We start from the raw sequence: 26,432 nt of genomic DNA on the forward strand, positions 1-26,432 counted from the left end.
AAAAATTTTTGTATTTTTACTAGAGACGAGGTTTCACCATGTTGGCCAGGCTGGTCTCAAACTCCTGACCTCAGGTGATCCACCTGCCTCAGCCTCCCAAAGTGCTGGGATTACAGGCGTGAGCCACTGCACCCGGCCATAACATGTTCTTAAGTGAAAGAAGGAAGTTTCAGACCTACTTTAGAGTATGATTTCATAAGGTTTTTTAAGGTGAGCTGTGTGATTTATTGAGTGAATACAAGCATGTAGGTAGTTTGATAGGCACACAAAGTTTAATAGGTGCAGCCCATCTGCCAGCCTTCGTACCCCTTTCTTCTTGTTCATCTTCCTAGTTACTGAGCCTCTGCTCCTTTAAGGTAGTTTATCTACAACTGACCCTGGTCAGTTTTGGTGCCCTATCTTTGCTATTCTTAAGCTAAAAGTTATCAGTCTCTGGAGTTAGACAGCCTTTCATACAGTTCTGACCCAGTGGGTAAAGCCAGATGTTATTGCTCCTTCTGAATTCCATCCTGTCTGTATGGTAGTTTATAGAAACTCCTTCCAGATTCTTTTCCTAAATTCTGGATGCTGGTTTTCAAACCCCTTCTTTGGGGGAGGGTCAGGGATAGTAGCTGATACTTCGTCTATTATTTTACCAGCATTATTCCCATCTTTTGCTGGCACAACCACCATTTAAAGAATAAAAGTAGGGCAGTTACTCCTTCCAAAGCTCTGCCAGATGTTTCAGGTCTGTAACACAGTTTTTCTCCATAAACTAAAATATTCTACTGATAGGTAGAATGGATAGGTGGGCTAAGAAATGAATTTTTTCAGCTGGGCGCAGTGGCTTACGCCTGTAATCCCAGCACTTTGAGAGGTTGAGGTGAGCAAATTGCTTGGGGCCAGGAGTTCAAGACCAGCCTGGCCAACATGGCAAAACCCCATCCCTACTAAAAATACAAAAGTTAGCCAGGCATGGTGGTGCATTCCTGTAGTCCCAGCTTACTCGGGAGGCAGAGGCACAAGAATTGCTTGAACCTGCCAGAAGGCAGAGGTTGTAGTAAGCCGAGATCGCACCACTATACTCCAGCCTGGGTGACAAGGTGAGACTCTGTTTCAAAAACAGAATTTTTTCTAAGGTAAAAGGAGGATGTACCTTAATCAGGTTTGTCATCAAACATCCAAGCCTTTAGCATTGGCTTTGCCCTTTGCATTTACACAGCTCTGATCTTGTGTCCTCCTTCTGTTATGTGTAAATTTGCTTTGTCTCCATTCTTGCTTTCCAGCTATTTTAGAATTGATTCTCATATCCTGGCCTATCTTTTAAATGCCTCTCCTATTTTGAAATAATATACTTCTTTCATTCAATCAAAAACATTTGCTGAATGCCTCTATGTGTTATGCCCAGGGCTACATGCTAAGAATAGACAAATAAGATATAGTTCCATAGTTTCTGTTCCCTTGAAAGAGCAGAGAAATAAGTCACAGCACTGTGTAGTATACTTATAACACTGTATTGTAGAGAAGTGTAGATTGAAGTGTGGACAAATGCTATAGAAGCCTAGAATCCTAAGCAGCTACTTTATCCTGGGAGGGATGGGAAAGACATCAGCAAAAAAGGTCAAACCTCAGCCCTCTTCTTTGTCATAATGCTCTGTTTTCTCTTTCCCTAGAAGAGCTGCCTCCAGAGGTAGGGTATGTTAAATGATATATTGAAGTACAGGAATAACTAGACTTTCTATTTATATATTTTTTAAAACATGAAAAAAAAACCCTAAGCTTTACTAATATATAATTCTCAGGTTTATGTTATACATACATACATATATGCTATGATTTTATTAAACTATATATGTGTATATAGGGAGAAAGCGAGGATATGTGCTTAAATATTTTTTACTGATGCAGTGTAAGATCAAAATTTGGACACCACTGCTGTGATCATTTGTTCTTTTAGCTAGCCATCAGTTAGACATAAAATAATTTCCAAATTTCATCCCGAACTGTACCAAAGTGCTACTTATAAGCATTTTCACAACTTCATTCAAGTGTGCTTTCAAGAACAAAGCTGTGAGTCTTCATTCCCACTGCCCCCATTTCCTCCCCAAACCAGTTAATCAGTTCTTGGGGAGTCTACCTCTTAAATATTTATCCACTCCCCATTATCTCCATAGACACTAGGGCAGCCCTCATCATCTCACCAGGACTATTGTTAGCCTACTAACTGCTCTTCCTGTTACTGGTCTTAACTCCTTCCAACCCATCTGGCTTCATAGTACAACTAGAGTAATCCTTCTAGAATGCAAACAAAATCCTTCTATTTCCCTAATTATCTCCTAGATAAAAGTTAAGCTATTTTAACAAAAGGCACTTCATGACCCAGTCCAAGTGCTAATACCCACAAACTCTTCACAGATGGGCCATCAGTTTGTGACCAATATGGAAGGTTGATTTGGGATGCCACTGAGCATGCATACTCTTATGGATGTGTTTGTCAGACTGAACACTGAGCTGAGTGGATCATGCAAATTGTGTAGAGGACAGTATAAATGGCTGAAAATAAAAGCCAAATGACAGGTAGATGTGAAAATAAAAAAGCCTGTGCTTACTAGAACACACAGTCACTTTGTCTTATGAATGTATCATCAGGCATAGCCTAAGTGCTGAGAAATAACCAAGTAACTAATGCACTTAATAACTGGATCCTTTTAAAAACCAAACAGGCATTGATGTCAGATTTCATTATTGCTGATCTGTTCAATATTGATTTGAATCCTTTTATCTTTCCAAGGATGTGGCCAAAGATTTCTGTGGTATGCCTCTACCACAAAAGCATTTAGAAGTACAAACCCAGCCCTTGCCTATGTCTATCCTCATATCCTGCCACTCTTCCTCTACCCCACACACCAAACCCCTATGGTCTAGCCATACTAAAGAGCAAATTATCTCTAAGTATGCCTTTCAAGCAAGCTTCATCATGAATCAGTGCCTTTATACACACTGCTGCTTTGCTTAGACTGCTCTTCTACCTTTTTCTACTCATTACACTTCTCATTTTTTGGGACTTATTCTAAGCATTATCTCATCTGTGATGCTTTTTCTAGTCCTCCCAGCTCAAGACAGAGTTTGGAATACCTCCTTTTTGCTCTCATAGCATCTTATGCATTACTACTAATATAGCACCTCCTAGTATGTAGCACTTAGCAAATTATACTGTAGTAGCCAACAGCTCTGGATGCCAGAGGTCAGGAACTCCTTAAGCACTGGACTGCTGGAGGTCTTCCTCATTTTTGTACCTGCAGTACCTAATGCAGGACTTGGCTTACAGCAGAGAATCCGTACACGTGTGGGGAGTGAACGAACTCAGATATTCACACTCCTTTTTTCTCCTCAAAGCATTGTATCAGTACTTTAGGGAAAAAGCAAGATGCAACAACAGCATCAACAATCACAACCATGGCTAATTAATACTTAATTTTCGTCAGGCTCTATTCTAAGCTCATACATATATTCACTCATTTGTTTCTCACAGCAACCCTCCTGTCCTCATTTTACAGATGAGAAAAACTGAGGCACAGAGAGACTAATTAAGCAATTTGCACAAGATCACACACACAGGCTGGTCGCAGTGACTCACGCCTGTAATCCCAGTACTTTGGGAGGCCAAGGTGGGTGGATCACCTGAGGTCAGGAGTTTGAGACCAGCCTGGCCAACATGGTGAAACCCCATCTCTACTAAAAAATACAAAAATTAGCTGGGTGTGGTGGCACATGCCTGTAATCCCAGCTACTCAGGAGGCTGAGACAGGAGAATCGCTTGAACCCAGGAAGAGGAGGTTGCAGTGAGCCAAGATCGTGCCATTGCACTCTAGCCTGGGAGACAGAGTGAGACTCCGTCTCAAAAAATGTAAAATATAAAATATTAAAAAAAATAAGATCACACACAGAGAAAGCAGCAGAACTGGTTCCAGAGCCTTTATGCTAGAATAGAAAGTGCCTGTTATTTTGTTCATTCTCCTCCTCGTCCAGTGTACAACTGTAGTGATGGGGAAACAGGAAATCAATTACTAGGTTACCACTAAGTCTAGAAACTACTGAAGACCAGAATTTACATAAATTGTATGCAGTCCCACATCTGACAGTCTTGCAAAACCTTCCACATTTCCATGAGTAAGCCTCTCCAAATAGTACTACTTCTCAATTGCAAATCATAACAACCTCTTGTGTGGCCGTCAGAGCTGACTAAGCAGAAACTATGATCCTCTTAATTTAGTATTTTTCCTGTTTGCCAAAAATGATATGTCATTAGTGACGAAGTTATTCTTAAAGTTCCTTTAACAAAACTGTGATTTATATCAAATCACAATGGCTTGGAGGGGGTATGGAAAATTGATTATTCTTCCTAACAAATCTATTTTATTAAACTTGGTCTCCCTCCCTTTTTCTTGGATGTTTATAAAATTTAAGTCTTTCACGGATACTTTCTCTTAAGCTGCTGTTTTCATATCATGGAATTGGTTCTTTTGTTATGGCAACTGAGATAGTACAGTGTAATCTACCCACAATTAATGACACAGAAAAAAACTTGCGTTTTCCTTCTTTATCCTTGAAATCATTCCATTATATCTTCTAGGAATTTATCTCACTAATATCTTGAAAACAGAAGAAGGCAACCCTGAGGTCCTAAAAAGACATGGGAAAGAGCTTATAAACTTTAGCAAAAGGAGGAAAGTAGCAGAAATAACAGGAGAGATCCAGCAGTACCAAAATCAGCCTTACTGTTTACGAGTAGAATCAGATATCAAAGTAAGTTGAATTATTTAAAGATTCATACTTCTGATTAAGTTTATAAACTACCTAATAAAAGGCAGGTTTATTTTATAGGGGAGAAAAAGTAAAATAAACCTTAAAAGAAATAATTCAATTTACTTGTATTAAATGTTTTCTTAACTTTCCATGAATTTCAAACTGAATTTATGATTTTGAATATTAATTAATTTTTTCTTTGCATTTATTTTAGAGGTTCTTTGAAAACTTGAATCCGATGGGAAATAGCATGGAGAAAGAATTTACAGATTATCTTTTCAACAAATCCCTAGAAATAGAACCACGAAACCCTAAGCCTCTCCCAAGATTTGTAAGCATTTGTATATTTGTATTTCTTTTACATTTATATACTTTTTTCAGTTGTCATCTACATCTGGTGATGTCATTACTACCATATGTGTTATATAGTTTTCCATAAAGGTATTCAGGGATGAAGTATACATGTGATAGTTAAAAGTAATGAAAAAGTACTTAATAATTATGTCCAGGAATATCCCACTTCTTTCCAAATAAATGAATGTTAATACTAATTTGAGTAAATCGTGATATCAAAGATGATGAAATTGAGCAAATATTATGTAAGTTTTTAATTTTTTTTACCCCAAAAAATGTTAAGATTTTAAAGACAGGAAATTTATTCAATTTATACTAATTCACTTGTAATAAATATATCTACTTATGACATTTTAAAAGTAATGACTTATTAGAACTTTCAACCATGAATCATTAGCCGTAAAATACCAAGTTTTGCTAACAATACTTTCTTGGGAAAATAAAGTTTCCATTGTTTTTTGTTACTTGTCAGTGCCCAGCCAAATTTATGTATAGAATCACCAACTCACTGATTTGACTATGTACTCTCTTGTTCATAAAAAAGTCAAAAGTCTGCCAGGTGCAGTGGCTCGTGCCTGTAATCCCAACACTTTGGGAAGCTGAGGCGGGTGGATCATCTGAGGTCAGGAGTTTGAGACCAGCCTGGCCAACATGGTGAAAACCCTGTCTCTAATGAAATACAAAACTTAGCTGGGCATGGTGGCGGGAGCCTGTAGGCCCAGCCACTTGGGAGGCTGAGGCAGAAGAATCACTTGAACCCAGGAGGCGGAGGTTGCAGTGAGCCAACATCGTGCCACGGCTATCCAGCTCCAGCCTGGGAGACAGAGCAAGACTCATCCCAAAAAAAAAAAAAAGTCAAGAATCCCGAATTAAACATAGATGGCTTCTAAGTGACCAAGATAAATCACATAATGTCTTTTAATTAAAGTGTATGCAATTGCCTGACAGCAAAATTTCTCAAGCCCTTGTTCAGTTTTTAATATGAATTAAAAATAGAAAATTAGAAATAGGTATATAATCTGATCCAATGAAGCACTCACTGAGAAATGATCATTTTGCAAGGAAAATGCAATAAAACCAACATACATACACAAATGAAAATTGGGCAATTTAATGTATTCGTAAATATCTCAAATGGTCCTGATGGCATCACTGTATTACAAAACAGGAAGGTATTGTAATTCACAGTGATGATCCTGGCTTTTCAACAAGGTTAAATTTGCTCAAAATAGTCTGTTTTAAAAACAGGGAAATATACATTTTAGAAAAACTTCCACCCAAATGTATTAAAATAACAAATACTCTAGTATTTATAGGACTAAAACTTAGTTATTTAAAGAAATGCATTCTTTAACAATTTAGATACCAGGGCTTTAGCAAAATAGAATGTTAATACTTTAAATGTTCTACTTTTATTTGAATAATTATGTCCTTATTAGTGATTTATGATTTTCCTGTATATTAGCTGAATTTTACCAGGCACATATAGAAAAACCTTCCTTTCTACTACAGTGTTTAAAGTATTGTGTTTCTTTTGATATGTCTACAGCCAAAAAAATATAGCTATCCCCTAAAATCTCCTGGTGTTCGTCCATCAAACCCAAGACCAGGTACCATGAGGCATCCCACACCTCTGCAGCAGGAGCCAAGGAAAATTAGTTATAGTAGGATCCCTGAAAGTGAAACAGAAAGTACAGCATCTGCACCAAATTCTCCAAGAACACCGTTAACACCTCCGCCTGCTTCTGGTGCTTCCAGTACCACAGATGTTTGCAGTGTATTTGATTCCGATCATTCGAGCCCTTTTCACTCAAGTAGGTGCAAAAATTCTAAGTGCATTAAGGTATTTGTATTATACATGCTAGAGGTAAAAAAGAATCTGTTATTTTTGTGTATGTGTGAACTTGTAGTTAAGTCAAATGCCATTTCAAAAGATAACATTATAAAAATATAAGACAAATTCTAAACTCCACCAACTTGAAATTTCTAAAAAATCTGCTGGAACAGCCCTCTTTAAATTTATTATACGTTAATGAAAGGCCTAGTGGTAAAATTGGCAGCTTAAATTTCATTTGAGCTTTTCATATGCATTCCTCTTATCCAGAGGAGACAAAGATCACTCTTAAAATCTGCAAGTAATTTTAGTCCCATGTTTCAAATGCTGCCTGGCTCCAAAATTATTATACAGGCTGAATATCCCTAATCCAAAAATCCAAAAACCAAAATGTTCTAAAACCCAAAACTTTTTGAGTGTCAACATGATGCTCAAAGGAAATGCTCATTGGAAGTTTTCAGATTTTTCAATTAGGGATGCTAAACCAGTAAGTATGATGTAATATTCTGAAGTCCGAAACACTTTTGGTCCCAAGCATTTCAGATAAAGGATACTTAACATGTATTTGAATACTAGGCAGGGTACACCATCTACTCTCCACCAAATTCTGTAGTAGCTTTTAATTTTGCAATGTATCAGATTTAAGCCCTTTTCGTCTACCCAGTGGTCCCCTGATGGTATATAATGGCTGCTAATACACTGTCTTTGCCTTTCAGTGCAGTGAAACAAATCTCACAGACTGCACACTACTGCTTATCTATCTCTCATTTCTAGACCAGCACTGTCCTATAGAAATATGTGAGCCACATGTATAACTTCAAATGTCTAGTTAGCCACATTAGGAAAAGCAAAAATAACTTCATTACATTTTATTTAACCCAGTATATCAGAAATATTGTCATTTCAACATGAAATCAATATAAAAACTTATGATTGAGATATTTTACATTCCCTTTTTTTGTTCTAAATCTTTAAAATCCAGCGTACATTTTACACTTATAGCACATCTCAGTTCAGACAATTCACAGTCAGATGCTCAATAATTACATGTGGCTAGTGGTTGCCGGACTGTACAGCTCACCTTTTGAAAGGCTACCTTTTCAATCTGGATCACCAATAATTTTTTAAATTAATTTCATGTGAAACTTTAAAGCTCTTCTAAGAACCCTTTTTCATTTGTTCATTATTAAATCAAAACTTCAATCCAGTCACCTTTAACTCTTTCATGACCATTTCCACATGCCCTTACCGTTGGCTGTCTTAGCTCGACGTGCTAATCAAGTTCCCCCTAACTTGACATACTAGAATCTAATACTAGAGGCAGCATGACATTATTATGGGGGAGGAGGTTGAGAAGCACTGACCTCGAAGTTAGAATTTCTGGTTTGTCATCCCAGTCTGCTAATTAGCTTTCTGATTTAAGATAAAATACTTTTTCTGTGCCTTCTGGGGGTCAAATTCGATTTTTAAGATTCTCTCAGTTGGAAGAAATGTAACTAAAAATATACTTAAAATAATTCTTTGGTAGTATATTATTTTGAAATTTGGTCCAGAATCCTTTTTGTTTATTCCTGTAGTATACATACATTTGTAGTTACCCAGTAGTCTTTGTTGTCTTTGGGCCATCTAAAGTATATTTGGGCTGGGCATGGTGGCTCACACCTGTAATCTCAACACTTTGGAAGGCCAAGGTGGGAAAATCACTTGAGGCCAGGACTTTGAGAGCAGCCTGGGCAACATAGCGAGACCCCATCTCTCCTAAAAAATGAAAAAATTAGCTGAGAGTAGTGGTGTGCACCTGTAGTCCCAGCTACTTGGGAGGCTGAAGTGGGAGGATTGCTTGAGCTCAGGAGTGTGAGGCTGCAGTGAGCTGTGATCATGCCACTGCATGCCAGCCTGGGCAACAGAGTGAGACCCTGTCTCAAAATAAATAAAGTGTATTTGTCTTGAGAATACTATGACTTGGCATTATTTGGTGACTGAAGGTCATGGAGTCTTTTTTTTTTTTTAATTTTATAAAATTTTTGGTAGAGATAGGGTCTCGCTGTGTTGCCAAAGCTAATCTCAAACTTCTGGCCTCAAACAAACCTCCTGCCTTAACCTTCCAAAGTGCTGGGATTATAGATGAGCCACTGTGCCCCACCATGGAGTCATGTGACACACATAGGAAGCTGTCAGATATTTTTGATAAGTTCAAATAGACACCAAGTAAAAAAAGATTCCCATTCTTCCCAGCTTGCCAACCCCCTAAATTAAGTAATGAAATGAAACCAGCACCTTTTCAGTATATCTGACTTAAAATAATTATTTATTCTGACCCATTTAACTGTTTGCAGGATTTTTTCCCTAGAGCAGACAGCTATAGGTCTATATCATTAAGGATTTTCAAATAAGTGAACTATTGAAACCACATAAAAGCCATCAGTTGCAAATTCTACTTCTCTTTAAGTAGCTAAAAATGAAAGTGGTGGAAAAAACAGGAGATAAGCATATTAAGTTCTCTACTAGCACTGAATCTTTAAATGACTAGCTAAACAGAGAAGAAGAAATCATTCTAGAATGCAGTGCTCTGGATCCTGCTTTGTTATAAATAGTTATAATAGCATTAAGTTAACAGTATTAACTTAAACAGCTGGACAGGGGGAGAAAACACTGTTTCAGGAGTTAGGCTTTGTAATCTTAGACTTGAGGGTTTTCTCAATTTCTCTTTGTTTATGATAAAGAAAAACCCTATTACTACTCCCTTTGTTTTTGGTTAAAAACTGAAAATAACTGATTTTGAAATCAAATAAACCAGTGTAATATAAAGCCATCCATGTGTTCTGCTAATCCCTTACTTAAAACCTATCATTTGCTTTTGTGTATTAAAGGTCTCCTCCATATGCTTTTGTCTTCACTTTTGCCTAACTAACAGATGTGCGAGTGCCAGAGGATCACCCGGAGCCTCCAACTTGCTACCCACTGTTTTGCCACTAGAGTGAATACCTACTTCTTGCTTCCCTCAGGGCCTGGCAGAAAAGAACTGCCTTGACTGCAGTCATATGTCATCCCAACGTATTCCACTCAAAGCAGTACAAAGTTCCATTGTTTAAGTTTTTCAAAAGGCAAAGTTTGACTAGAATTTTTTTTTATCAGTTATAATACTATTCTTTTTTTACTCTTATGGTTTTTTCCCAAAATAATCTACTTTTAAACCTATAATCAATTATTTCAGCCAGTATCTGCTGCATATCTTATTCCTTGCTAAACACTTACACGTCTTCATTGGGAAAGCTTGCAGTCTTACTGAGAGATTAAAAATAATCATAGTGCAAACAGATTCACAGTTAAATGCTAAAAAAAAAGTGGTAAAGACATAAATACTGGAGAGGCTTATAGAAAGATGACCTCAGAATGGGCAAGAGTGGTCATGGAAAGCGTTGTGGTAAAGACAGGGCAGAGAAGTGGCCACATACTTAGTGCTGCCACATATACATTCAAAGCCCTGTTCCACACCTTGCCCTGGCCAGGTCCACCTTTGAGGTGATGACGACAGTTGCTGAGAAAAGAGAAAAGACCACTGGCTCACTACTTGTTTCTGCTACTATAATAGAGAGGAGAAAATGATGAAATGCTCTTTTTACCTTCCTGTTTGAAGATTGCCTGGTCATAAAAAGGAGTCAGAGGTCTGACTTCTCTATTTCCATCCCTTAGGGGACTCTTTAACAACAAAAAGAATGTATTACAAGTATGTCAAGCTGATACGCAAGGCTTTTCCTCCTGGAAGTTTGGTGTAAGTGATGAGTTTCTAATCCCAAATATATTTGCATTTACCAGGCTTTTGTGAGTTTAAGAAGTTATCATATCTTTTTTTTTCTATAGGAAAATGCTTGTTTCTATCAAGAATGACTCCTTTATAAACTGGGGAGTATCTTTAAGAGTGGTTTCAACCCTGACTGTATAATATAATCTGTTGAGGAGCTTAAAAAAAATATGTAGGCCCAGCCCACACTGGACTGGCATTGGTACCTGGTATCAGTATTTTTTAAAAACTTCCCATAGGCTTCTAATGTACAGCCAAGATTGAGGACCATTTGTCTGTCATCTGGGATTATGCTTAATAAATTAATACTGTTTTTTAAATTAATTAGATTTCACTAAGTCATTATCAGTAAATTTGCTCAGTATCTAACTGACAAGAATTTCTAGCATATATTTCTTGATTAGTGCATGTAAAATTCTAAAAGAATTTTTATAGTATTTTCCAGGCAATAAGACAACTAGTGCCCCAAATTTACCAAATGCATGAGTCTAAGCCTTGCTATATATAAATATACTCAAAGCCAAGTTTACATCTGTGTACACAAGTGTGCATGCATATGTACAATTAAAGACTACAGTTTTAACAGTCATGAGCTTGTGTTTTGATTTTACTCCTATTCCTGTATTGTATTAAGTGTACTATCATGTTCTTGAGGCATATCGCCAGGAGATATATTTATTTCTTTTCCAGGAAAAGTGGGACATATATAAGTAGGTAAACGCTAGAGCTAGATACTCCTTTAATCTCTATTACGTCAGATCTCTGGCTCCCTTTTACAACCAGGCAATCTTCAATTATAGGTGGCTAATAGGGAAGAAAATCTTTGGCAGAGCAACAGCGTCATGTAATTTCAGAGTATAAAAATGAATTTTAATCTTCTGAAAGGTAATATTAGAATTAGCTGGATTGCTACACTTAGGAATCATAGGTTCCAAATAAATATCAGTACGTATGGAAATTAGATAATGGGACAGATTATTTGAAATTAGGGCTGCCTAGAAATCTGGAATGTGAGATCATCCTCCTTCTGACCAAATATGCTTGAATAAACTTAATATTCCAAATTATGTGAGGGATTGCCTATTGTGCAAAAAAAAAAAAAAAGAAATCTGAATTTTAAAAAAATCAGCACAGTCTAGTATTATTTTAGTCTCTTGGATGTTATAACGTTATCTGTTCCATCTGTTGTTAATATGAGACAGTGTAACATAAACAACTATATTGATTTAGAATCAGTATAGATCACCTAGCCTTTGGTCTCAATTTTCCTCTTTTATGCTCTTGGGGCTTTCACTTTTGATTTTCAGTTTTTTTCTTAAAATAATTAATATTGTTGAAATTAGACTTTCTAAATTTAAATTTATCAGAATTTCCTATGTAAAATGAGTCTAGGCACCAAATGTTTAATGACTAAAAAAAATGTTTATGACTATAAAAGGAAAAACCCTGTATAAATTTCAAGCTTTATATCCAAAGTGCTAGTTATTTTGTGATGAGAATATATACCCCAAGAACATTTTTGAAAGACATATAATTAGTAACTTTTTTATTTTTCAACTTACATAAAATAAATTTATTACTTGTTTCACAAGTTTGAGTTTTCAAAATAATCTTTACTAAATAGCATATTTATATACATCCAGCTGAACTTTTTGCTTGAATTGGGTTTCTACATTTTAAAAAGTCTTTCAGTAATATAAATATAGGATTTTTTTATGAATGTTTTTCATTTAATAATTATGAAATCAAGTAAAGCTAAAAGGAATCTTAAATTCCCAATATGATATCATTTTCTTCTTCTCAAAAGTAAGTAGTATTGAGGTTTTACTATAAACTGTTACAGCATTCTTTAAAACTACAATGACAATAACATTTTCATCATAATACAAATTTTTGCAGATGAGCTGAATATATCAATGAAAGAAAAAAATCTACTTTTTCTTGTTTCCTTTCACAGGCAATGATACCGTCTTTATCCAAGTTACTCTGCCCCATGGCCCAAGTTAGTATATTTGGTTTAAGACTCATAATTCTTGCTTTGGCTTTAAAAATCAAACCAAGTGTAACCTTTCCTGCTAAAACTCTTCTTGGGTCTGGCAGCATTGGTACCTTGCTTGCAACATCCTAGAAGTGAGGCCTTCACTGGTGCTATCTTTTGATCATAAGTGATTTGCTTAAATTTATATATTTTTCATGCTTTTTATAAAACCTTGTTTCTCTCTTAAAAGAACATATTAAATAAGTGGCTTCCACATTTAACCATTTCTTTTTTCCAACTATAGAGTTCTAAATATATTTTAATGCTCAACTTTGAAAAAAAAAAAAAGGCAAGAGCATGCATGCGCATATGGGAATGCTGGCAGCTACATGCAGTTTCTAAATCACAAAATATACTTAGCCTGATGGCAGGATCTATTACAGACAACTGCTTTTGACTTTAGAAGAACTTTCTTATAATTGTAATTATTCAAAGTATAGCCTAAATACTGATAAACAAAATAAAGTTCCATTTTAATTTTAAGGTAAACTAACAAGTCACTATATTCCATTATTTTAATTATTTAAGCTAATATTTTTTTGCTGTCCTTTCATACAATTTGAAAATATGTACAATGGAAAATACTAGTTACAAGCTGAATTAACTGTATATTCTTAAGAAAAAAGGTAGGTGATCAAAATGTTGATCATTTGAATAATATCAGTACACAAAGTACTCTTTTTAAGTTCTATATTTTACAACATATGACAAAATAAAAAGCTTAATGCTTAAAGGGAAAAAAAACTGCCAAATATAATTTTGAATGATGGTTTAAGTATTTTTTTCACATCTTTTTTTATAGTGGGTATAAACAACTAAGTGTTGTTTTCCAAAGTGTAATTATTTATATGCCTACCTTATGTTCTTGTTACCATAAATGTCTGTAAGAGAGGTTCCAATTAGTAGCTTTACTTACCTTTTTTGTGCCAGTTCATCAACTTATTCTTAAATCAGATTCACTAGATTTTAGTGTAATTTCTGTTTTCATGGTCAGGGCTGCCTCCGTTGTCTTGAATAGTGCCATAACCGTTAAAATTTTTGGATTTAGAGTATAATGAGCCTCTTTTTGCTTACAGGCAAAGGAGAGCCTATAACTAAACAAAATGAGGAGAGGCCCCTCACCTAGACACTAGGATTCTTTCCCTTGCATCCTTTGAGAGAAATGCTAGGGAGAGACATTGGAGAGAGTGGTTAAGAGCACAAACTCTATTCCCAGGGACTATCCAGTAAGGTGGGGAAGTTCTATAAATTCTAATAAAGTCAAAGAAAAAAATGAACCCATTATAGAATCTAAAAATTACCATTCCAAAGATTTTCAGTAGCTCACTGTCTCCCAGACATCTGAGAATCAGACTCAATTAAAAATTTCAATAATAGAGTAACCATGGGAATGTTATTTTGTTCAGGCAAAATAACAGAATACCTTAGGCAGCTTTTTTCTAAATATTCTGCTAAAAAATGTCTGCATGCTTTTATGGCAGTTTGCTTTAATGAAATACTATTCGGTATTGGTTTATTGAACGGCTTTTGGTATTTCTACACATTACTTTTAATTATAAGCAATTTCCAGCTAAGACTTTTCAAGGTAAATAAATGAAATAAAATTCCTGTGGACTTTTTCTTAAAAATTTAACATCCTACAGGATCTGCTTCTGTATCATCTATAAGTTTAACCAAAGGCACTGATGAAGTGCCTGTCCCTCCTCCTGTTCCTCCACGAAGACGACCAGAATCTGCCCCAGCAGAATCTTCACCATCTAAGGTAAAGTAAGAAATCTTGTTATGTAGAAATTGGAATCATTACAGTTACATTATAATAAATGGCTGTCTAGTTTAGTTCTCGCTAGGATAAGTTAACATTTCAGAGTATATAGGTTTAATAGTTTAAACAAGGATTACATATAGATGTAGCATGCAGTAATGTTTCTTTCTTCTGAAGGTAGTTTTTTGGTATGCATTCAAGACCCTTGTAAACCTAAGGCTATGGTTATTTTCAGAAAAAAACAAAACAAGTTTTAATCTGTAAAGTAAGAGGAATTTGGTTTCAAGCAGTTCTTTAAAAGCATACAGAGAAAGTCCTGAAGCTTTGTATGAAGGCACATTGTAAGTCAAACTGTATTTTGACATATGCTAAAATTTACTTATCTGAGCCCTTAATAGTAAATCTGACATACTTTTAAATGGAGTTTTCATGAAAATTCTGGGTTTGGAAGAGACCCCAAAGGCTCAAAATAGCTACTATTTCTACTTATTTAATTTTTTTTTTTTTTTTGGCCAGCTGTTAAACTTAATTCACTAGTTCTTAAGCTGTCCAGAGTGCAGAGCACCAGGATAAGTCAAGACAAGATACTCTTTGTAGAACTTCATGAATGTTAACATAGTTAACTTAAAATTATAAAATAGGTACTTTATGCTAAATTAGAAATGGTCTTAGGTTGAGTGATAAGCTAAGCAAGCAGTAGCAAACAAAATTTTGAGGAAAAAAATTTAAGTAAAAACTATGGCAAACTTTTTTTTTTCTTCCCATTTAAAACATATGCCAGCCTTGGCAACAGAGCAAGACCTTGACTCTACAAAAAATGAAAAAAATTAGCCAGGCATGGTGGTACATGCCAGTGGTCCTTGCTGCTTGGGATGCTGAGGTCGGGGGATCACTTGAGCCCAGGAAGTTGAGGCTACAGTGAGCCACGATTGCACCACTGCACTCCAGTCTGGCCAATAGAGCAAGGTGTTGTCTCAAAAAAAAAATTTTTTTTTTTTTTAATTAAAAAGAAAACATATGGCAAAACTCCCTGTTCCACACTTAGCATCCTGCCAATAGCATGTTTGAAAACCCCAACTTAATTCTTATAGTCATGATACTTCATAAATTTATTAATAAATGTGTATTTTATTCTTTTCATTTGTTAGATTATGTCTAAGCATTTGGACAGTCCCCCAGCCATTCCTCCTAGGCAACCCACATCAAAAGCCTATTCACCACGATATTCAATATCAGACCGGACCTCTGTCTCAGACCCTCCTGAAAGCCCTCCCTTATTACCACCACGAGAACCTGTGAGGACACCTGATGTTTTCTCAAGCTCACCACTACATCTCCAACCTCCCCCTTTGGGCAAAAAAAGTGACCATGGCAATGCCTTCTTCCCAAACAGCCCTTCCCCTTTTACACCACCTCCTCCTCAAACACCTTCTCCTCACGGCACAAGAAGGCATCTGCCATCACCACCATTGACACAAGAAGTGGACCTTCATTCCATTGCTGGGCCGCCTGTTCCTCCACGACAAAGCACTTCTCAACATATCCCTAAACTCCCTCCAAAAACTTACAAAAGGGAGCACACACACCCATCCATGCACAGAGATGGACCACCACTGTTGGAGAATGCCCATTCTTCCTGAGTTCCTCTGTACTGGGATGTATATTTTCCTAGCCCCAAATCCATTGCTGGCAATGGATGCACTGAATGTGCCAGCACTGAGGAGTTAAAATGAGAACTCCAAACACTAACGACTCTTCTTCAAGATGCAGTATAAGACAATGAATTTTAACCTAGATGTAATTATAAAATGGAAATGGTATTCCAGTTTAGAATATCGAAAGACTGACTGACCTAGAGGAATTGGACAACTGATTGCACCTGAAAATCATAAAGGGACTTTTTCTGGCCAATAGGCAGGAGTCCTCTTTTTGTGAAGTGATCTTTTGTGAAGTGATCTTTAAAGGGATGGAAAACACAGTCTAGTGTCCAGCAGGCCCACATGATGACAGTTTTTGTAATTCAAATTATGCACTTTTAAAAAAAAAAACTTAAACAGGGATCATAATATCTTCCTTTGTTTTCCTTTGCTTTACTCTTCTACTTTAAAATATTTTCTTAAAAATCTGTGAGGAAAGGCTGTGGTACCTGACCTTGTTGAAATCAAGGCCCGGCACTGTACTACAGTCCTGTTTACAGATTATTACGGTGAACTGAATGGGTACCGAGGCTTCACCAAAGAGGTACTTTTTTGTTGTTGTTGTTGTTTTAGGAATAATTGTACCAATTTTAAGAGCATTCCCCCTACCTGTCCCCACACACCCAAACAAAATGTGGTGGTGTTGCCTTCAAAAAAGAGAAGTTTTGTGTCATTAACATGACAGAAGAACTTTTTAAAAAAAAATAACTGTCAAGTATTCTATTTGCATTTAGGAGACTGTTAATCTATGCTAGATTGTCATTTTCCCTCCTTCTCCCACAAAAGTTTACTGGTAGTCCATGTCATGGCTCGTAGCTATCCCTCTAACCATACCATGGAAATGGAGGCACCCAATGTGAAAAGGAGCACTTGCTGGGCATCACTGACACCGCTCATGTTTTACTCATAGTTGAGTAATCAGCATATCTAGAATTATCTTGCATTGCCTAAATCATATGTATATAGTGAATGTTATATAATATACCTGGCAGGTCTGTTTTAATTTAATTGAATAAAGATACAAATACTTTGTCTGGCTGGCATATATTAAATTATTATATGAAGAAAATGGTTGATTCTTATTTCTTTTAGTTGAAAAACACACAAAAACACTAAACATAAAAGCACGTTTTGTGGTACGCCTTGGTTTCTAGTTCTGGATATATGTATTAATCTTAAAGAATGATCTAAAGTCACAGCTTGGCGTATAGGAAGATACTTGGTTAGAATAGGATGGGTATCTTTTAAGCAGAACTTTGTAAGTTTTAAGTTCCTAAGCAACATGTATACAGTTTGTTAAGGTTTATATTGAACATTCTACCTTGCTTGAGGTTTTCTGCTTTATCAAAACTATTCATAATAGAACATCTAGCTGCATCATTACTATCATAATATGGATTATTCATAAAGCGTATGTACTGTTCTTCTGAGTCTAAATACTGTGACTGAAATGCATGCACCTTGTTGAAGAGAAAACATTTTATTAATCTCCACTATAATGTCTGTGAAATGTGCGGTATTCCATCCTTAGAGAGTTATCTGGTCCATCAGCATCTGCATGTATCCTCTGAATAATGAAGCAACATTTCAGCAATTCTGTTAACCACGCCATTAGAGACATTTTTAGAAGTGCTGCAACATGGTGGGAACCTAGTACTTTAATAATTTCCTATGATATTTATTAGAGCATAAAATGTACATCACGATAGTACAATATGTAGTCCTTTAAGACCAGAAGGTATGTTAACTGCACCGTCATTAAGCAGTCCTATCCTATTTTCTTATTTGTTAGAATTGAATCCTTTTTGTTCAATATCTGTACCATTCCTATGATGGTAGCCATTTTTCTCTTTATAAAATATTTCCTCTTTGAAAAGCATCCTAAAACATTAATTTCAAATCCCCTCTTGGATGCAAAGTGTCCCTAAGACCATCCATTCAACAGTATTTATGTAAGCCAACTTACTAGAGCCGCTACAACGAATCATGATAGACAGTCCAGAATCTCCCAGGACTTTTTACTGGGCCAGCCTCATTGTCCCTAAGATTTCTCTTTTTATGTCTCATGGATTACTTCTCTTTTTAATTGCCCCAGGCCCATTCCAAATGAGAACCTGGTAAAAGTCACATTGGACCCCATTCAGTATGTCTTCGGCTAATGTGTTAGCCTTCAATAAGGTGATAACCCCTTTTCAACCTATCTGGTCTATAAAGAGGAAAAATTCAAATTTGGAGTTCTAATCTTATTTCTCCCAAAGGGAACTATTCTTCTACCCCATGGTTCTAGGAGACCACTTCACTGTGCAACAGTTTTATATGCATTGTGGATGAAGGGTATTTTTATTCTGAACTGTTAACATTTGGGTAAAAATATTTTCTGCAGTGGTAACTGATTAGAAAAATTCCAATTGGATGCCCTTAGATGGAGGTGAGAAAATGATATCCTTGCCTTCTTCTCAATATGAAACATTAACTAGTTGACAAATTATCCTTGTAGTAATGAAAATATATTTAATCAGGGACCAGAAATGGCAGAGGAGATAAATGCATCATTACAAAATTCTGCTTTTGAATCCTGGACATTACAAGGGGGTAAATGCAGCATGACTTTTTGTTAACCACATTCCAAAATGTGGAACATTTCTTTTAGAAATGAAAATATTTCAAGGCTGATGTATTTTAAGACTACACATTATCAGGAAACATACATTGAGAGTTTGCTGAATTAAAGGTTGTTGGGCATCAAATTATATTTAGTAGGTTACTATTCTCTAACAACTCAAGGATGTTTAATGGATCTGAATTTGACAAAGAGCATGCCACACTAATACTACAGTCAACAACAGCCCAGAGAACAATTACTATGTCAGCTGGAGGCTATATTATGATTCTAAATTCTTAAAGGTTTTTTTCCCTCCATAAATCAAAAATTACCCTATGTAAACCAAAAATTAGTTGGTATTTATGGTCATGATCTTAATTCTCAAGTTTAGCTTAATCTTGTATTTCATTGTTTGTCTTCTAATATGACAGCTTAAATTCAGATTTTTAAGTGACTCAGCAAAATAGGAGGAGTGTCCCAATTTATTAGTGTTGTACATATTGAGGAAAACCTTTTTGTTCCTTCAGATTTAGAAAGAAACAGTTTAACCATTTATTTCTTGGTATTCTGCTGCTGTGAATAGGTTTACTTATACTTTTAACATATATTGTGTGACTGCGCAAGTATAGGTCCTGTTGTATTGCACATTAATCTTTACCAGTAAATAAACATCACAAGGTTAATATTGGTTTGGCTGACAGAATTATGCAGTAAAGTTATTTATAAGGGAACATGATGACTTTATTCAATATTTTTCTTCTTTGAAACATCTCATTACTTTTAAAATTATTTCATAATCCCTTATACATGAGCCAATGAAATATTTTGAGCTCTACTTAAGAAGCATGAAGTCTATATTATAAATCTAAACAACAAAAGCACTTGTAACTTGTTTAGTAAATTCCATGCCTTATTTTCCATTTTTGACACCGTAAAGTGCATTTTCTGTCGACTGTGAGCAAATTTCCCTTTTGCCTTTAATGAAAATAGTGCATTAAGTAGCCAATTGCTGCAGAATTATAAAGCAAATTAGCTAACGGTGGGTCACATTGGACTACCACTCAAAGAAACAAGATGCATAAAAGATGGAAGGTACATGTGGTGTGGCTTAGGGAGAGCGCACCTGTGCCAGATGCATGCCACTTTCAGTAGCTGCCAAATGTGCCTTTAATTAAGAACATCTCTAATTTTTTTCTTCAGATCAAGTCAGCATTTGGGGGCGGGATTTGGGCAGGGAACTTTGGGGTGCAAATATCTGGTGAAACCACCAGAGAATTTGTTTGTCAAAGTGACATGTATAATTTTAGTTGAGACGTGTTTGTGTATATATGTGTATTTGCCTTTGTTTAGTAGCACGGTTATTTGCTAAAATAATTGTCAAAAAATTGCTCTGTCGGTCTTACTTTGATGTAAGAACAAAGTGTGGTCTATACATCTAAAATGGCCTTTGTACCTAACCATGTTCATAGGTAATCTTTGTACTCTGTGTGCAGCAGTATTTGGTTTGCATTTAAAGTGAAAATAACGGCTGTTATTTTTCTGGCATTACTAAGATAAACCGAAAAATAATAAAGAAAAATGCCTTACATAGCCCACAAGTGTATTATTTTTGAAATCATTAGTGATTCTCATTCAGCTCATATATGCCATATAGAAATATTTTGCATTTTTATTGTGGTCTTTCTTTGGAGGCACTTTTTTCCTGTATCGAGTTATAAAAGGATAAAAGAAGTTCCATATTTCCCTCTGTGTCAAATCTGCTGGTTGATTGTAGTGAGTGGGAGGCCTTTGGGATGAAAATTAGTAATTTAAAGTGACCTTGGGTGTCACCTGGATGAAGTTTCAGAGTGCTAAGGCATTTGTATTCCATAAAAGAAGTTCTGAGATATCACGTTCCCTGACAGGCAGCTTTTGCTGAGATCTGCTGGAATGAGGTAGACTGACCTTTAGCAGTTCTTTCTAGGCTTGGCATGAAAATATGAGTTTAGGGTTGTAACTAAAGAATGATGCAAATGTACTGTCATTCAGTGTGAACTATAGGATGTAAAAATTGATGAATCCTTAGAGAGCCAATCCCGATTTAAAAATTAAGGTAGATGAGACCTAGAGAAGTGAGATGACTTAGCCAATATCATGTGGCAGTCTAAGCATGAATTATCGAGTATATTCTAGGTAATAAATTTAATAGCTATAGGAAAATAATGTTTTTATTAAACTTGATTCTGAATTTTCTCTTGAAATATCACTTCTTGTGAGCTTTAACCCAGTGATTTACTTTTTAACTTATTTTAATCCTCTTAGGTCATCGCAGATCAGTCTGTTTGGTACAGTCCATAGTTAAGCCTGCCCTTTTGCTGATAGGTGCACATGGTGTCCAGAGGGAAGGATGGCTTCAATATAGAGTACAATTCCAAAAAAGCAGTTTATGGCCATTCTAACATTTTAGGACTCTTGATTCTTACTGGAGGCAAGAAAAACTATAGCCCACTTAAAAGCTATTTTCTCTACCTTAGTAACTCTTCAAGAAAAGGAAGAATCAATGTGATAGAAACAAGCAGGTGCTTTGGAATTATGTCTGTGTTCATCTTCTGGTTTCACTACTTATTACATGAGTGACTTTGCAGAAGTTATTTAATCTGTTTCTCATCAATACAAGGAGGTTAACAGATCTACTGTTTGAGTCTATTATGAGGTTTAAAGGTAGTATGTGTAAAGCACATGCCTTTCACAGAGTAGGTGCTTAGTAAATGCTAACTGAAGTTACAAGGGATGCATTGTCAAAGTTTACTGGCTTTTAGGTGTCTTTTAAGAGGCTGGTTGCTTATCCTGAAGCCCTCATAATTTGATTCTTTATGACTTCCTTTGGTGTTTATCATCACTTAAATTAGTTCTGAGTGACCTTAGGTTATAAGCATTTGATAAGGGCCCATCTGACTATTCAGCATTCAACAAATATTTATTCTTCAGGTACAATTCTGATATTAGGAATATGGCAATAAACAAAACAGGCAAAAGTACATGTCATCATGGGGTTTATAATCTAGTGAGGAGATGCATACAATAAAAAGTAGTAGGCATAATAAATAAATATACATTCGAATGTTTTCACTTATGAACAAAAAAGGATATGGAACTGGGAATGTGGAAATCCAGGGGAGGTGAAATTTAAATGGGATGGTCAGAAGCCTGCCTCATAGAGATGACATTAATAGACTTGGAAGAGGTGAGGGAACAAGACATGCGTATATCTGGGAGAAGACTATGTCAAGTCACAGGAAACAGCCAGTGAAAAGCCCAGAGGCAGGAGCGTACTTGGTACATGTGAGGCAGAGTGACGCTGCTTGTGTCTGGAGAAGAATAAATGTGGGCAGAATAGAAGGAGATGCCATCAGAGGTTTGACAGAGCTCACTTAAGGCTTTAAAAGCCCTTGTAATGACTTTTGACTTCTTAGTGGCAGAGTAACCAGTGACAAGATCTGATTGACATTTTAACAGGATCACTCTGGCTGCGCTGTTGAGAATAAAATAGTGGGAATAGGGAGGCTAACCCAATAGAAAATGGCTTGGACCAGGGTGATAGCAGTGGAGGTGCCTTATAAGAAGAGGTCAGGGCCTAGGTATATTTTAAAGACAGCCAATATGCTGATAGACTGAATGTGAGGTGTAAGAAAAACAGAATTGTTAAAGATGACTTCAAGGTTTTGGCCAGAGTAACTGGAAGGATAAATTATTTACCATTAACTGGGGTGGGGAAGATATGGTTGAAGCAGGCTTGGACATACTAAGTTCAATAAATATATTAGACATCTTAAGAGATGTCAAGGAGGCAGTTGAAGATGTTAGTCTGGAGTTTGGGGGAATAGGCTAAAGACAGTGAATTGGGAGTCACTTTCATAAAGATATTAAAGCTAGCAGACTGGATAAAATCACAAAGGAACTGAGTATAGACTAGAAAAAGAAGAGCTCTAAGCAAAGGAGAGCCCTGGGGCATTCTAATGTTAAAAGAGAGGGGACAAGCCAGGCCTGGTAACACCACCTACTCTGGAGGCTGTGGCGAAAGGATCACTTGAGCCCAGGAGTTCGAGGTTACAGTGAGCTATGATCGTGCCTGTGAGTAGCCACTGCGCTCCAGCCTGGGCAACACGGAGATCCTGTCTCTAAAATTAAAAAATTAAGAAAAAAAGAAAAAAAGGTGGGAAGAGATGGAGAATCAGCAAGGAGACCAAGAAGAAACTCCCAGTGAAGAAAAATGAAAACCAGGAGTATGTTGTGTCTTTGAGGCCTAGTTAAGATAGAAGGAGGACGTGATCAGCCTGTCAAATGCTGCTTGATAGAGTAAGATGACTGAAAAGGAACCATTTGTTTGACAATGTGGAAGTCATTGGTGATCTTGACACAAGCAGTTCAGGGGAGTGGTGTGGGCAAAAGCCTGGGCCCTGGTTTGATAAAGAATGGCAAGAGAGGAACTGGAGCAGTTTCCTCTTTGAAGTTTTATGAAAGGGAAGCAGAAAACTGGGGCATGGCTAGAACCATCAAGAGAGGATTTCTTTTGCTTTAAAGATGGGAGAAATAAGAGCATGTTTGTATGCTGAAGGGTTTGTCCCAGTTGAAAAGAAAAACGTGGTAATGAGAAGAGACAGAAGCACAGATGGTATCTACCAACAGTCCTTTACAGGAGATCCTATTAATATCTTCAGATAGATAGGCTTACATACATGAGACGAAACCCAACACATTCAGTTTTCTTGATAAGAATTAAGAGCATTTACAGCTATTATATATCTGAAGGGAATGAGGCAAGAAGGAATAAAAATCTCTATTTTGTAGATAAGGAACAAGTTTAGATGACTTATTAAAGATTATGTACTAAGCTCTTGGAATACAACAGATTTTAAAGTTACTTGGTTTGGGAATAAAAATTTTGATTATTTTGAACATCTGACAATCTCCCACAAAGATATTTTTAGTATTGCCTAAATTCATCCCTTTATGTTCTATATTTAAAACTCAGCTGTAGTGTTACACATCAATTTCTATTTTTTTCCCTTAAAATATATAGGTCTCCATCAGTTTTCTCAACCTTCTTTTTATCCATATCCCTATTTGAAAAACTGTACCTCTCCCTTCCTTTCCTCCTAACCCATCCCCACCAGGTGAGACTCACCAGCCCATATATTATAAATATCAGGCTGCTCAGATGCTGAGAATGCTGCTCTCACACCTCCAAATGAACTTTCAGGGTAAGAGAATCCCAACTGTACCAAAAGCATTATTTTTCTAGGCTCAGGCAGAAAGTTATTAATGGTGATGTTTCAAGAAAAAGTTTAATCTGAAAACTAGACCTAATTTTATGATACAACTTAATGCAGAAAAATTTGTCATTTTTCTAAGTGCGTGCAATTGGTTATCTGGAATATACAGTCAATTTTACCAATTTATAGAGTAATGATCATGTGCATATGTATATTCTTAAATCAGAATCTTACTGTGTGTGACAGTAAAGGTTACAGATAATTACGAATACAAAAATACTCACTGGGTTTCAATGAACAGTTTGTTTTCTGTATCTCAAGAATCAGTTCTTTATTCTGTTTTAAAATGCAGTCTATAAATAGAATCTGAGTGCTGAAACTTACATACTAGATCATACTATTTATTGGTCTAATAGGTGGTATCTATCTCTAAAATTTCAGTGGGAAAATGACTCGCAGGACTGCATTAAAATGCAGATTCCTTTGGGAAACTACCTATCAGGTCCTATGCTTACTGCCTAGGTGACAAAATAATCTGTAAACCAAACCCCCATGACATACAATTTACCTGTATAACAACCCTGCACATGTACCCCAAACCTGAAAGTTTAAAAATGCAGATTCCAGGACCCCATCTCCAGATATTCTAATACAGTGGGACTGCAATGGTGCCCAGGAATCTGCATTTTCTACAAGTGCCCTCATGGAGGTGATGTATTAGTTAAGACTAAAAGGCAGTGAGGAAATGAGACATGAGGTGCTATAGAAAACACTGCTCAAAGGGTTTCCCTTATGTTCTAGTTTCAGGTACCAGACTAAACTATTTCTTATGGGATGAAATAGCCCACTGGGGAGAACCCTAGAGTACCAGTCCACAAATCCTTGGTTCTCAAAGGCTCCAATTCTGTAGTCAGAGAAGGAGGGCAGTCCTTGCTTGGGCCTATATGTACTGATCTCGCAAGGCTGTAGAAAGGGCCTATTGCGACTCCTAGCCTGTGCAAAATACCTACTTCATCTTTTGGTAGAGTGCTTCTTTCTGATTATCAACCCAAATACTTCTGAAAGACATCTGTGGTCTCCTATGTAAAGTGCACTTCTCCAGAGGGCTGGAGGTCACAGATGTAGTCATTGTCCAGTTCTTTTCCACACTGCTCCATCCATGCATTATTTAATGTAATGCAACATTACATTAATAGGCCATAATGCAACATTACATTACAGGCCTGGTGGCCCACACCCGTAATCCCAGCCTTTTGGGAGGCTGAGGCAGGAGGATGGCTAGAGCCCAGGAGTTTGAGACCAGCCTGGGCAACATAGTGAGACCTTGTCTCTACAAAATGTTTAAATCAGCCAGGTGTGGTGGTGCACACCCATAGTCCTAGCTACTCAGGAGGCTGAGGCAGGAGGACTGCTTGAGGAGTTTGAAGCTGCAGTGAGCTATGACCTTTTTTTAACTGGAGAGATGTTTTCTAATGCTAGATGCTGTGAAAGTGGCAGTGGTGGCTTTAACTGCTTCTGAAGGCAACTATATTTTATTTCCTTCGTGACTGATATTTTTTCTTTAAAAAAAAAGGCAGGGAGGTAGAGTGATAACTGAATTCTCTGTCAAATTAAGAGTAAAAATTATTTTCTGTAGCTCTCTACTTATTAAAGCACCACCATTAATGTTGGCATCAGCTACTTATTGAGCACCTACTATACAGTCTTCTAGAGGTGGAAAGGAATTTAAAAATATATGGCATAGTTCCTGCCCTTGAGGGGACTTGCATTCTTACTGGGAAGACACGACAAACACATAAAGAGATAAACAAGTTACACCACAAGAAGTCACAAAAAGATGAAGAGACTTAAACTGGGTCTTAAGATCGGCAGAGAGGAAGGAACTAGAGAAAGGGCATGAAGCAAGAGTGAGCCTGGGCAAGGTGCACGGCTGACTGGGAAACGGTAAAAACCCAGTTTACTTGAGGTAAGTCAGTCCACCTAGGACTCTGAAAAATATGAGATGGTAGCCAGAAAGAAAGAAAGCCTTACTGGAGAGAGCAAGCCTTGGATGTCACATCAAGAAGTTTGGAATTTCACTGCAGACAAGTAAAAACAGAAGAGTTTCACATAAAGCAATATTTGGGAATACTGTGTTAAGAGACATGCAGGATAGATGGGAGCAAAGAGTACTTGGAGACAGTTAGAAACCTCAGGAAAACTCCAGGTATCAAGTGATGGGAACTCACGTGGAGAGTAAGTAAGTAGCAGCGTTAATTATTACTAGTTTCATAAGCTAGTTTCATAAAATACAACTCAATTATTTT

General features: G+C 36.6%; 1 protein-coding gene across 5 annotated transcripts in view; it reads left to right on the forward strand.

Annotated features, from left to right (window-relative positions):
* Positions 1 to 20,464, forward strand: part of SOS1 (SOS Ras/Rac guanine nucleotide exchange factor 1) — a 143,212-nt gene extending 122,748 nt beyond the window's left edge. For 4 of the 5 annotated variants that reach the window (XM_054547617.1, XM_024242366.3, XM_054547616.2 and 1 more), the window contains exons 18-23: positions 4,613 to 4,785; positions 5,000 to 5,116; positions 6,689 to 6,953; positions 12,733 to 12,777; positions 14,457 to 14,575; positions 15,724 to 20,464. In XM_054547617.1, the coding sequence (XP_054403592.1) occupies positions 4,613 to 4,785; positions 5,000 to 5,116; positions 6,689 to 6,953; positions 12,733 to 12,777; positions 14,457 to 14,575; positions 15,724 to 16,215 (1,211 nt within the window). In that variant the 3' untranslated portion in view covers positions 16,216 to 20,464. The remainder of the gene's footprint in view (positions 1 to 4,612; positions 4,786 to 4,999; positions 5,117 to 6,688; positions 6,954 to 12,732; positions 12,778 to 14,456; positions 14,576 to 15,723) is intronic. The other variant, XM_024242367.3, reaches the window with a different exon arrangement.
* Positions 20,465 to 26,432: the final 5,968 nt, after the last annotated feature.

This window comes from Pongo abelii, chromosome 12 (genome assembly GCF_028885655.2).
Source record: "Pongo abelii isolate AG06213 chromosome 12, NHGRI_mPonAbe1-v2.0_pri, whole genome shotgun sequence".
Classification (NCBI taxonomy): domain Eukaryota; kingdom Metazoa; phylum Chordata; class Mammalia; order Primates; family Hominidae; genus Pongo; species Pongo abelii.